Genomic DNA, 14,208 nt, shown 5'->3' with positions numbered 1-14,208 from the left:
ACCAGAGCCTCGCTACTGTTATTACTTTGGACAACCTAAGAAACCTTGTAGGCTAAAATGAAATAATACCTTGTTTCTCATAAACCTGGGTCCAGTTTCACAAAAAAGTTTTAAGCCTAAAACGGTTAACTTTGAATTGTTGTCCTCATTGAAAACATGAAGTAACCAATGGCAATTACACCAAAAATTTGAGATAAACTTTTTTATGAAACCGAGCCCTGGTAATTGTTGATATATTATTTGATCAAATCCTTTCTACAGTATAAACTGCTAGGTCTTTTATTGTTAGCTTGATCATGATTTGAAGAAGTATTTTTCAGGGTTGATAGAAATAGAAATGATAAACAAGGTATCAATTTTTTAAGCCTTTCCATTGACAGAGTGTTGAGTTACAAAGAGTCAAAAGTGAACAACAAATTCCGATTGTTATAGGGAGTAGAATAGTATTTTATTGATATAATGACATCGTTTCAATTAGTCCAAAATAGGGAGACGAAAGTTTTTTTTGTAGTTGGAGTTCTCCTCATCTGCCTCATCTGAAAGTGAGCGCGAATACAAGATACAACACACGATGGAATGATGACACGATTATTTTTTCCACAGTAACCCCAACACCATCGAACGAACTGTCTATACGAAATATGGCGATATTTTGCGCGAAGCGGCCCTTCGAATGATTTGTTTCCATATTGCTGTTGATATTGTAGCCAAGATACTTGCAGGCCCCATCTATTGAGGCACACAGAACACATTATTATTCGGAAATGGAATTATTAAATTCATGGAACCAATTGTAAAGCTGAAAAAAGAAAAACGGTTATGCTTCGGTCAAGGGAATGATAGAGGAATTGCTACCTAGCAGTGCGGGTTTGCATAGAACGTGTGATTCAGCTGTTGGCACTGACCGAGGCTACAATATTGTAACCTAGGTCGGTTCACTGCATGATCTTTGCTTGCGATTACTGGCCCAACAAACCCCAGTGAGTTGTTTTTGCAGTGTTTAAAGTACTGGCCAATTGGATGTTACCATAAACAGTATTTTGATGATGTGGTGACGGAGAGAATCTGTTTTTTATTTCGTAATGAGAAGGTCCTACTGTTCGCTATTCTGTATCGAAATATGAATTGAAATATAAAGGATGGAGTTAGTTTCCTTTCCCGATACTTTATATACGCTTTTAATCGTGAAGGATAATTGTGTGATAGCAATTATAGTGATAACCTACCACAGTCTCGAATTCACGTATTAGAAAACTGCAATTATCTTTAACTTCCAAATTTTATTTGAAAAGCGGCGTTTATATGCGCACAATTCCTAAAATGTCAGAATTCCGAAAACTAGGGATTCACACGGTTAGAATGTTAACTAATTAAGTTTAGTCCGAGCAAATCTATACTACATGATTTAATGTCATCGAATAACCAAGACCTCAATTCTTGTTATATCTTTCTGTGTTCATTTGTAAAATCCAATGTACGTATTCAAGATAGCACGAATCAAGGACTTCGGTAAGAAACAGATTTTGAGAAATGCTGATTCTGATATGTCATCTGTGAGGGAAACGAGACATCAAGCAAGTGTAAGTGCCCTTTTTGTGGAAAGCACATGTACCTTTAACTCCACATATTCGACTTACTCACACGTATTTGTATGTATACACTAGCTGAACCTGTTAGTACCGGGTACTAAAATATGTACATTTCAATTCATTGCCATAAATCAATACCTTTACTGAAACAGAAGTCAAACAAAATGGACGTGTATATGGACGATGAATCAATCAGTCATAATTATTCATTACAATTCATCAACAAAAAATGCGGATTTTAACAAAATTTCATCGACATAATTAAAAAATTGAACATTGTTCCTCCAAACATGGTCAATGTTTGTCAATGTGGTACAATTTTCAAAATTTACATTATCCAGAACAAATTGTTTTTTACATACATCATCTCTATAAAATTCAACAACTTCATCAATCCAAGAAATCATGTCTACAATCGATGGCCATGTTGCGGTTCTCTGCATGAGTGTAGACAAACAGATTCCTGCCCGTGAAATGGATGTCATGAGTTTCAAATGATGTTTTTCAAATGCACAAAAATCTACAACCAATTTCTTCAAAGTCTGTGAAATATTTGAAAGATGCTCATTGAGAGCGTCAATAATTTTACCAAAAATAGCCTCCTTTGATTCCGGGAACTTATTTAATGGAGAAGAATTAAAATCAATTGTTCGGACGCAATTAAGCTGTTCACCTAAGTTCACAATTACACCTACACTCTGCAACGTTCCAACAACAGAGTCATTCCAAAGAACATTCAGCTTTTTTAGAAGAAGTAAATGTTTCTTCAGTTGAGTTAGTACATCTACTGAGCCCAGATTTGATATATATGATTCAGGCATGTCTACAAAATGCCTCAAATTCAATTCACGTCTTAAACTAAAATTATGATCTAAATTAATTATTCCAGATTTCTTTCAACATTGTACTCAATATTAGGATTTTTCTGTTTGATAGCCTGTGCAGATTGACTTTTCTCCAGTTGTTCACGTGCAGTGCGGCTGTCCTGCAAAAGATTTTCTAATTCAGCAAATAGCGTATCATTTTTCTCTTCTAACGAGTCCAAACAGGTATTCAGATCATCCAATGCGCTGTTAAGATTCATATATTCTGAAACGATATGGAAAATGAAGTCAATTTTGATAAAAACAGGATTGGCATTTAACCAACAATTGAGATCTACGCAGGGGCATCCCTAGTCAGTATTAACCTGTCTGTGGTTTAGTTTCACCATCGGATATTTTCACAAACCACAGTCAGGAATGGGAAGGTCATTTTTGTAAGCAATCTTCGTGAGTCAATTTGGCTCACGAGTAATTTGCCTGGCATTTTCTGGTCTTTTGAGGTATCCGTCTAATTTTTGTTGTAATCGATGCACGACAGATTCGTAGTTCGTTTGATACCTATAACACCTCACCTGACGATCTTAATCCATGTGCAAATTGGTCGTCAAGTGAGAGTTAATTTCTGTCGATTCAACGGCGGCCATTTTGAAAATTTGTGGAGGGTGCTGGCACCTGTGGACTGAGGCCAGGACAACAACACAAACTAACGAAACGAAACGACGAAATTGAAACAAATTAAAAAAATCAACACTAATTCACATTTTTCTTAACTAGAATTTATTATTTCATTATTTATTATAGAAAACACGAAGATTTCAAAAATACATTGGAAATCCATCAAAAATAAAAATTTTCGTTTCGTTTCATAAGTTTTATATAAATCCATGCGGACTTCCGGCGACTGACGGTGTATTAGAATCGCATCGTAAATAAGTGGAACAATAACCGATAAAATACGATACTGGGAAGCGGTTCCTGAACTTTGCTGAAAAAGCTGAAACACTGAAACGCTGAAATGCCGAAAAGAAAACGCTGATATTTCAGGGAATTTTCGAAAAACGCTGAAATTTCAGGGAATTCCCGAAAAACGCTGAAATCGTGCTAGGAACCGACAATACACGCTTTGAATTTTTTCCGGTCCGGGACCGCTGCCGAGTCCTGAACCTTTGCTTTTGTCTCTACCTAATTTTTGGTTATAGAGACATGCATAAACAGTATGTATCATTACCCTATCACAACCGCACAAGCCAACTTCAAACACTATGTCCAATATTCCAAGAATGTGGTTTACTTCTACAAGACGAAAAAATCGTATTTGAACATTTCAATGTATATAAAATATGATTAGGAGAACCACTTTTCTTTTGTCAACACGTCACACATGACGATGGGCGACTGTGGTGTTCTCTGTTGGAGACTGGAGGTAAGTTAAATTTGATAGCTAGTTATAATGATGATGCGGCTTTTGGACAAAAGGGATCTTACTTAATTTCTTTTTAATTCATAGTGCGCATGGAATAATAGATTTAACAATTGCAAATTATTTATTTGCTGTGATGAGAAAATCATCAGGTTTTGTTAAAGAAATGACATAGCATCTGTTAGAAAGATGCATCAATTATTATTATTTTTAGACTATCTATAAAAGGAGGAATCATGGACCAATTCAAGTTGATTTGCTAAGATGGACATGCAGATACCGAGAAAAGACTTCTTGTAGCAGCAGTGATTATATTTCATGCAATCAGATGCCACCAGTGAACTTCAACTGTGAAATTTGCAGCAGGGATACCTAAACGACACAATTTTAAAAAATAAAATAAAACGAACGCTATTTCAGTTATAACTTGATTCAACCAGAGAAAAATAAGTCGACAGCTGATGTACCCCGCCTTGGTTTTTTCCTGGGACCAAATTTGTAGTCTTTAAAAGCTAAGCGATATTCCGAGGTAACAAAGGGGATTTCAATAGAATACCAAGCAATGGAACCAGAATTCAAGCCCAAGCTAAGCGAATCTGTGGCTTTAACGCTTGATTCGGATAAAATGTAGAACTGATTTCTTTTGTGTATAATGTATAACGTATAACTTAAGCTGTTAATTAATATAGTTAGATAAACGTTCAATTATTGGATCTTTCTTGTTGACTCGTTTTATTTTGAGAGTTTAGAGTTCCAGTTAATCAACAATGTGCAGTGCCTAGCCTTCATCTACACTAAAGCCAAGCCTGTGTATGGGAAAATGTTGTTCGACTCTCATAGGCCAGACAAATCGAGGTATGAATGCAGATGGTAGTCTCCAGCAACTTGAGAAAGTAAACCAAGTTTTGACCTCTACCCGGGGACGACCCTGAAACGACCTTAGTATGAAACGTGGAAATGAGAAGTTGCAAGGAATTACCAAACAATAATAAAAACAATTGAGAATTAGAATTACTGTAGTTAAGAATTTATTCAAATGAAGTGAAAACTTCATTGTTAGCTCATAAGGGTACATACATGCACATAAAACAATAACAACAATTTATATCATGATGCACAGACAAATGAAAGTAAAATATTATTTATTTATTTTCCATTTTGGGGAAGCACGATGGTAGTTTTTGGAACTGCAGTTTGAACTAATTTTTGGCTAGCAAGTATCATGTTATACAGTTTGTCCTGAACAATTATTGTTCCTCCTGATTCAACTGAAGAATCCGGCTCTTCTTGTCAAGGAAATGAGGTCCTCCATCAATCGATCAAAAGTTGAGTTCAGACCACTATCTCATTTGCCGAAATTATGGCAACATTTATGGGGACCTCTTCTTCACTCTAGCTACTATGGTCCGGCCATACGCATTTTCAAGCTACTAACCTATTAATTGTGGTCTGATGCCAGTTGAAAATGTTGAAGGGAGCCGAAGACAACGACCTTGTAGGCGTATCTCTATAACCCGAAAAAATCGGTAACGACTAAAGCACGGTTTAGGTCCCAGCAGCAGACATCGGGCCCGGAAAAATTTTCAAAACGTGTATCGTCGGTTCCTAGCACGATTTCAGCGTTTTTCGGGAATTCCCGAAAAACGCTGAAATTTCAGCGAATTATTTTCAGCGTTTCAGCTTTTTCAGCGAAGTTCAGGAACCGACTGGGAAGATATCCAGACGCTGAGTGTATTAATCAATGGAATACTAACGACAGCGTGGATATACGGTATTTTGCATCGGAATAAGCGAGTCATTCCCTTTCAAAACGTTTCTGTATTACGTCCGTGGTGAGGAACAGAGGAATCCAACATGGCGGACAATGGTTTGTCGAAACCAAACAATATGTTGCGGCTTCTTAAAACACTGGATTGCAACCAGAAAGAACTCTCTGACGCCGAGAAGGAAGATATGTTTAAATATAGGGAACTTATTCCTAGCAAGCCATGCAAATCGAAAGGTAAAGCTAGCAAAGCACCATTTGAGAAAATTAACTCTGATCTATATACACCTGCGGCTCGTATGATTGCGTTAAAATCGAACGGTGAACGTATGTACCTTTGGTTGCTTGCGTTGCTCCAGAGGTATTACATTAACTTGGGCGATTCCGAGGAGTTCATCTGTGACTGAACGGACACCGTTAGCGTTGATGATGTGATCGATGATGTGATTGTGCATGTCTCAGCAAACGGTTATGGTAACAATTCCATTTTCACTATACACGCGTGTATCCAAAAACCCACACGATAACCGTTCAAGGGAACTGTACTGACATGTGGGCCGAAAACGAGTTTCCGATTCTACTCGACTTAGTAGATAGAATGTTATGCCGAGAAAACTGCTGCGCCCAACGGAACTATAACTAATTTCCAGCAGATAGAAACTGTTCAAGCATCACATTCCGGGGAGATCGATGTAGAAAAATTAGACACCCCTCTGATTTCAACTGAGGAGATCGATGCCGAAAAAGCAGATTTCCTTCCGGCTTCTACCTCAAGACTCGACGAGCGTCCTTATGGGGTCAGATGAACTCACCACTGGCAGCGATGCCATCACAGCGATGACAGAGGTCGAAATAAGCATTGAAACAAATGTATATCCGACAACCGTAATCGGCAGAAAACCAACCCAACCGCCAGAAAAGAAACATCCAAATCAGGGAGGCGACAGCCCAACAATGAATGCCCTCTGTGCGGCTCCTTGGTGGATATTGTTAAGAACATGGAGAACTCTGTCGTACGTATGGTTCCACCTTTGGACCACCTGGTTCAATCGGTGGACAAGATCTCTGATGACAATCTTGTCATCCAAGAGAACATTCGCACGCTAATTGCAGAGTCACAACTATTACTAGAGAATGTAGAGTCTTCAAAGGCGAACGGAAGGCGTATGTCTCCAGCAACATGGGTTAGCGAATACCGCGAGTACCCTCATACAATGCTTTGAGAGTCTACAGAGTGGTACTATCGCGAACTCTGTAAAGCAGAACCAATGAAATGCTTAGATTCAGGATATCTGTCTAAGTGTGGGCGAGGATATAGTGACCGTTGCGAACTCCATTGATCAATCGATCGGTTACCTACGTGATGATGTCATGGCCGCTATGACTGACATCAGGAATGACTTACCGAATAAGTCACTGCTCAAACCGACTAGTAGTCGAGATATGTAATGAACCTCAGAATATTGAATGGTCGGGTATTGGGAGATTTATTTGGAAAACCAACTTGCTTCAAATATAATGGGTGCAGTACAGTAGACTATTTTATCTGTAGTGAAGGTATCATCGAACAGATTGTATGTATGAAAGTTGAAGACTTCACTGTACATTCAGATCATTGCCCGCTGTCATTAACTATAGCAATATCAAACTAGAAAGAAACTTTAAAACAGGACGTTCGATTGTGTTTAGCTTATGTAATAAATTTGACAAAACTGGCTAGACTTCGAAAGTTACACAAATGGAGGCAAATTGTTGCTGGCAGACTGTTACCACATTTACGAAATTCAAATTCATTTTGTTTCTCACATTATAAAAGTGCAACATTGAGCGCCATCTTTGAAGTTTTTAGGTTAATACATGTGCATAGGAAGATTTGGGTTATTTTATGAAACCTCCAATTAACAAATTTCTCTCCTTCAGCTGCTAGATGCACACATATTTAATGAATTGCCCCTGATAGGGAACAAAGTCCTCTTAGAAAACAGAATGACAGGATAAAAAGTGGCACTTCTTAGAATGCTTGACTAGAAGGAATTTAAGAAAAGAAAGGTGATCATTTGTAGATATATAAGATTTTTTAGATTGTTATCTTTCAAACATCTGTGTATAAAAATAAAACTGCATAAAACTTAACAATTGAGGACACAGTGGGCGATTTAATGACCGATTTGATCGCCAACAGACCCGGACACACTGGGCAAGGAATGCAATATAGTCGTCTGCCTCAACTTTTACAGCATGGAGAACAATTTTCTTACGAATAGTAGGAGGTTCAGTCTTCTACAAAGATAATCAAAAAAGCATTGAAATCCAAGAAGTTAAGTTATAGCAATATTCAACAATTTTAGTATCAACCATCTTTCAATTTGCGATGCATAAGTGCAATCTAGGGAACAGGGTAATTTCATAATGGCATTATCGGAGCTGGTAATCATTATGCAGATTGATAAAAGTTTGCACCGAATAGACTAATGCATTGGTTTTAGAAACCTAAGTTGCAGAGAAGAACGATACTTGTTCAATGTGTATACACCACACACTTGGATCTGTTGATCCTGGCCTAAGTTCTAATTGCCTATTTTGGCATTTGGAATTAACTGGTAATGGACTAAACTGGAAAGGTTTGACCTAGTAAAGCGGTCAGTGTGACAGAATATAAAGAGTATTGACGTCAGCGAGAACACAGAAATTCAAGTAGTGTTTAAAATTGAGACAATGATATACAGGATAGTTTTAGGATAACGAAATAAATTAAGTTAGAAAATATTTATTTTATGTATAAGTTACCCAAAACTTGGCTATGTATGTGGCGAGGTTTAGTGTTCAATATGTATTTTACCCAGTAAGAGAAATGTATGTTGTTAGGGATGAGATGCAAGATTCTGAAATTATCACATTGCCTATTTCTAAAACTCAGGATTTTTCAATCTTATTTTCATCCTCCCTTGGCAGGGATATGAACCCGATGGTATCGCTAGTCTCAGCCATGACACAAAACCCTATCACACTAGCCTAAATGTGCAGGTACATGTAACTACGGGCTAGTGTGGCAGGGTTTCATACAATGGTGAGTCATGATGCCTTCAGGTCCGAATTCCTGCCAGGAGGATGCATTTTTCATATAAAAAAACAGAATTTTTCACAAAGGACATATAAAATACTTTTTCTGATGACAAGAAATTTCAAAAAAATTTCCATAGTTTTCAAAATTTTCATATTTTTAATACAAAAATGTACTTTTGAGAAATGTTCACCTTTTTTCACTGCATCTCATCCCTGAGCTCAAATCAATCTAACCTTCACCCGAATATGCGTTTATATACATACGTATATAAACGCGCCACTCCCGTTAGTTAGTGACCTTTAGTCACAAAAGTAGAAAAAAACTTACCTCGAATGATGAAGCTCCGGTAGTAGCTAGAACAGGTTTTTGGTTAAAAGAAGATAAAGTAAGGTTTTTAAACAGAACATGATTTCCTGTCGCGATATCAGTCTTGGAAAATTGTCTTCATAATGTTACATCAACGTCTCCAGATTCATTTTGGATAGTTATGGTACGAATTGGTATTTCAGAGGGGCCACACAAAGCTGTACGTGGCAACTCATCCTATAAAACATTTAAAAAAATAAGCATGGTTTGAATATGTATGTAACAAATGAAGACACATTAGGTAACATGCAAACACTGTAAAATGTTTGTGTAGGCGCTATCTGTGGTTATTGTTGTTACGGTAAGCCACTCTATTAAGGTAGGGGCACACAAGCATATTACTTTGCCTGATAGTGGCAAATTTATAAATCGCCCAACAAAATCAGCTGTATGTCTGTTCAGTGACGGCGATTTCATTGGCGGACTCAACCACACGACGAATTGCCTGTATCATATCTGATATTTTTGGCAGATTATTTATGCGGGTGATCAGTTTGTTTACAAATTTGGTTGTCTGCGTGTAATCAATGTACTTTGTTGAGCGATTGAATTTAAAAAATGCTTCGTTTGCTATGTGTGACTGTTCATAATTAGGTGTATAAAGTCGCTGGAAACCTAAATTGTCGCGATTGGGCGCTAAGATACACTCATGTGCCTCTAGCTTTATAGCCGAGTTCACACGAGATTCTGTGCTTATAGTACCGTACTTCGCTGGTGCCGTAGAGTGTAGAGTACTACAAGGATGCAAATACGCGGCTAGCTAAGCGCCAAATCTGCATTCACACTACAGAAAATACGCGAATAGGCCGCGAATAATTTCCTAGCGTGAACGCTTAGCTTGGTTATAGCCGAGAGGACGTGGAGATATAGATTTCACTAATTGAATACGGGTATTGGGTATTATACCTAGCATACCTGAACAACAGTTCCATGGACTGTCACCTTAGACTTCACTGGACTTCCTTTTGCTACTGAAATTTGCACTGTCGGTGATGAAGGTGGATCTATTAACAAAGTGGTTCTTTTCTCGATATCTGCTGGTACTTCAGGTACAGATGTTTGTCCAATCACCGTGTCTTCCACAATAGAACCCACTCCATAACGGAATTTGTAATTTTTGAGAAGTCCTTGATTTTCTTTGAGGCTTGCACATTTTTCTTGACAATGTAGCATAAATTTCATACATCCTGTTGAATCTGCAACAGACATTTTATCTTGCAGTAGTTTTATGATCTTGACTCTTATACATTTCGAGTAAGGTGCACTGGTGTTGGACTTGTCCTCCAAAAGTTTACTAATGGTAGGCATCTACAATAGAAGAAACATGGAATGTATAAGTTTACCAGAGAAGTGGAAAATAATTCATATTATGACATTTACAACTGAAAAATTCCTTATAAATTTGAAATACTGTTTTTTGACCATTAGACTATCATTTATCTAACATCTAATACAACTGGTTTATGGTCAGAAAAGTAGCATACAAGTACTCGACATTTGATGTTTTCTGGTGACGTCGTTAGAAATAAGTCAATATTTGTTCCATAGTCTGTGGTTACTTCATGTTGAATCTGTTTTAAATCTAATGTAGAGAACCAGGAGTATACTCTCTTATGATTAACAGAATCTTGCCAATTAATGTTCAAATCACCTACGACAATCAGATAGTCTACTGAATTTATGATTTTGTTTATTTCTTGGGCAAGGCAAGACATGTGGGCATTTAGTGCATTTGATGATCTGTATACCCCACATACCAGGACATGTTTATCCATAACATGGACTTTAAACAGTACAGCTTCTACTTGATTATTTCTCAGTATCACAGGTGTATTTGTGAAGGCCAGTCTGCTATAGACAACAAGACCTCTATAAGGGTGGTAAATACCTTTAGTAGATTCGTCAAATCTGTATTGAAAAATCCAATCAAGGATGACATTATTTCGTTGTCAAAATGACAAAAGCGGCTTTCAGCACATATAATGAGATGCCAAAAGATTATCATCGGCACGGATATCAACAATATGTTTATTTAGCGACCTACGGTTTAAATACATGATGCTGAAAGGAATTTGAGAAATATCTAATGTAATAGGGAATTTTGCTATACTACGTAATCTATTCATTTCAAGCTTAACTAAGTCACTAACTTTAATTTTCTGTTCATTGAGGTCTAGTATATGAAGTCCTGACAGTTTAGTGGCGCGACATAGAGCTACATAGTGTAAGTGAGATTCTGCTCTACCAGATAAGTCCACAACTACCTGATCTAATGTAGACCCCTGGGCCCTATGTACTGTTTTAGCCGCTGAAGCACGCAAGGGAATTGTATTTTGTCGACTGTAGCATTACATGATTGACCAACTTGAAAAGACTTTTTAACTGGCATTATCGGAGTCCAAGTAAAATTCACAGAGGCATTATTATACATATGTCTATTACAACACCTATTTTTTCCAATTCTGGAGGGTTTGAATTTCAACCACAAGACACGAATGGCTAATGAAGAACTTTCTGGTAACTGAACCTTTTTCAGTGTACCTGTTGCCCCATTTGTCAAACTATCTGTTATGTAAACATTACAAGTTAGGTCATACTCTAAATCGATAGCAAGGGTAAGCTGCTTCTGTAGCTGCATTGTTTTGCGATCGTCTGAAGGTATTAATGAAATGATTGCTTTAGCTGCTGCCGAAGTAACATTAGAAGAGACATTATCACGAGCTTGAATGACATATCTTTCTAAGCCAGAAGTTTCATGAATCAAATTGTTATGATATTGTACTTTACTGTTTGTTATATAAAGATGTGGTAGTTTATGTAGTTCTGGAGCAGAAGCGTTTGCTAGTCGCTAAACCCGTTATTTCTTGTAAACGTTTGTGTAGGACATAGAACAACTTCTTTCTACCTCAAGCACATCTGAGGTTATTAAGTTTTTCTGACTGAAGGGGTTGCCATGCCAGCGCTTGGTTTGGCAATATTTTAAACGCAGAGTGAATTGTAGAACCGTTGATATTGAAAGCTGCTTTTCCAGTGGGTGCTACCATTACTTTTGTTTCAGTGTAATCACTTCCTGCTCGAGTATTGTAGAATTTAATCACAGCATGATTTACTGCATGAATGACTGCTTTTTCCTACACCTCCAGCACCAGAAAGGAAGACATGAAATGACTCAACTGAAGTTTTGACTAGATGCAGTATCTCTAAAAAAAACAGTTTTTGAGATTTGTTTAAAGAATTAAGTAGGGACAAGTATTCTTGTTCTTCAAGTTCATTTTGGATGTAGTTCTCTTCTTGACTTGCACACCCAATGCCAAAATCCAAAGCAAGATCAGTTGAAGCATATTCCCTATGAGTTGGATGCAGAGAAGCATAATATGCACTATCACTGTCTCCATTTTCTTCTGCATTTAAGTGTTGAGTATTTGGGGCAAGTATATCCCAACTATCCTCTAATTCCTGAATTTCACCTAAATTTGCAATCGCAAAGTCTAACTCCAGTGAAGCAGGTTCCAAGGCAGTCATATTTCTCTTTATGACATCTAAATGGTGTTGATAATAAGCTTTATAATCATTATATGGGGATAATAGATCTGACTCTTTAACCCTTTGAGACCCACTCTCGCAATTTTGCGAGCACCGGGAGCAGTTCTGTCGGTCCCACTCTCGCAAAATTGCGAGCACCAGGCATGCCTACTTTACCCCGACGTTTCAGCGTAACCTGCGCCGGATTTTAGCTGCCACCGCCTGTGTATGCAAGTAAAGTTTCAATGCGTCCCATTGAAACTATTGGAACGGTATGTTGCTACTCAAGAATATTGTGAAAATTGAAGTTGAAGCGAATTGCAGTTTTTGGAATTTTATCGCTAAGTTTGAGGTAAATGTGACATTTCCGGCACGGTTTTTGGTGAAAGGAACGTTCATAAAATGTCACGCAGGTTTAGTGATCATGAAATAAGAGAGATATTTGCTGACAGTGACTCTAACGACAGTGACTCAAACGCTGAAAGTCGTTCAGAAAGCGATTTTGAACCTGGAAATGAAACCGACAGTGAACCCGAGAGTGATTTAGATGCGGAAGTAAGTGACAATAATGGTGAAAATAGTCCTGTAAGTGACGATAATACTCCTGATAGCGATGATAATCAGTCTGCTGATAGTGACAGTACTGATAATGACAATCCCCAACCCCCAGCAGCACCTGTCATCTGTGGTCGGGGACATGGACGTGGTCGAGCTACTGCTGCTGTTAGAGGCAGGCCGGGTCGTGGAACTGGGAGAGCTCATGCCCCAGTGCGTGGTCGTGGTGGACATGCCAACATTGATCAGGATCCTGATTGGGCTGAAGATAGAAACCACCCCCTCCTAACTGGTTGCCGCAGTACAACTGTCCGAATCCAGGTGAGCCCAAGTTCGATACAACGGACTACACGCCAATTGACTTTTTCACAAAAGCTTTTCCGGACACTATTATAGACATGCTAGCGACTGAAACAAATCGTTATTTTCAACAATATCAAAACAGTGGAAATACTACTGATAGTGTTCTAGAAACCTGGTATAATGTCACTAGTGACGAAATGAAAGCATTCCTGGCATTGTTGTTACTGACGGGATATGAAGATCAGGGATCTTTTCGTGCACATTGGTCTACTGATCCTCTGACTGATAAACCAGGATTCCGAGCCGTAATCGGTTTTTGATGCTATTACGATTCTTGCACCCTGTGTATAACGAAACACAAATTCAAAGAGGGCAGCCTGGTTATGACAGGACATTCAAGGTCAAGTCTTTGATTGAACAGCTAGTTCGCGCATGGAATGACGCCTTCCATGTGGAAAAGTTTCTGTCCGTGGATGAAGGCATGATAGCCTTCAAGGGTCGAACTTCTATGTTGCAATACATCAAGAGTAAGCCTGTCAAGTGGGGCATGAAAGCATGGATACTGGCTGGGTCGAAAACTGGTTACGCCCACAATTGGACGCTGTACAAAGGAGCGGATGGTGGTCAAGTTGACCTTGGGTATCGAGCTGTATGGACGCATCGCAGAATGTTCGGGCTGGCCAGGTCATAACATGTGACAATTTCTTCACATACACAGCACATGAATATACATCTAATATGAATTGGATATCAATGTTAGCCTGCCAAGCATTTAAGATAACATAATTATACCCATTGAC

General features: G+C 38.2%; 1 protein-coding gene across 8 annotated transcripts in view; it reads right to left on the bottom strand.

Moving 5' to 3' along the window:
* Window positions 1–426: 426 nt before the first annotated feature.
* LOC141908312 (uncharacterized) overlaps window positions 427–14,208 on the bottom strand; it is a 73,320-nt gene continuing 59,538 nt past the window's right edge. For 5 of the 8 annotated variants that reach the window (XR_012619599.1, XR_012619598.1, XR_012619601.1 and 2 more), the window contains 3 exons: window positions 9,944–10,336; window positions 8,990–9,205; window positions 3,733–7,878 (listed from right to left, as the gene is read on the bottom strand). Coding sequence is in view for 3 of the 8 variants with exons in the window: in XM_074798306.1 (XP_074654407.1) it covers window positions 2,470–2,678 (209 nt within the window). In the remaining 5 variants the exon portion in view is untranslated. Of the gene's footprint in view, window positions 2,679–3,732; window positions 7,879–8,989; window positions 9,206–9,943; window positions 10,337–14,208 lie in introns of those variants that run through there. The other 3 variants (XM_074798306.1, XM_074798304.1, XM_074798305.1) reach the window with 1 other exon arrangement.

The sequence above is a fragment of the Tubulanus polymorphus genome, chromosome 7 (genome assembly GCF_964204645.1).
Source record: "Tubulanus polymorphus chromosome 7, tnTubPoly1.2, whole genome shotgun sequence".
In the NCBI taxonomy this organism is placed as follows: domain Eukaryota; kingdom Metazoa; phylum Nemertea; class Palaeonemertea; order Tubulaniformes; family Tubulanidae; genus Tubulanus; species Tubulanus polymorphus.
Note: the sequence above shows the minus strand (reverse complement) of the source record. Positions and strands in the feature narration are given on the sequence as shown.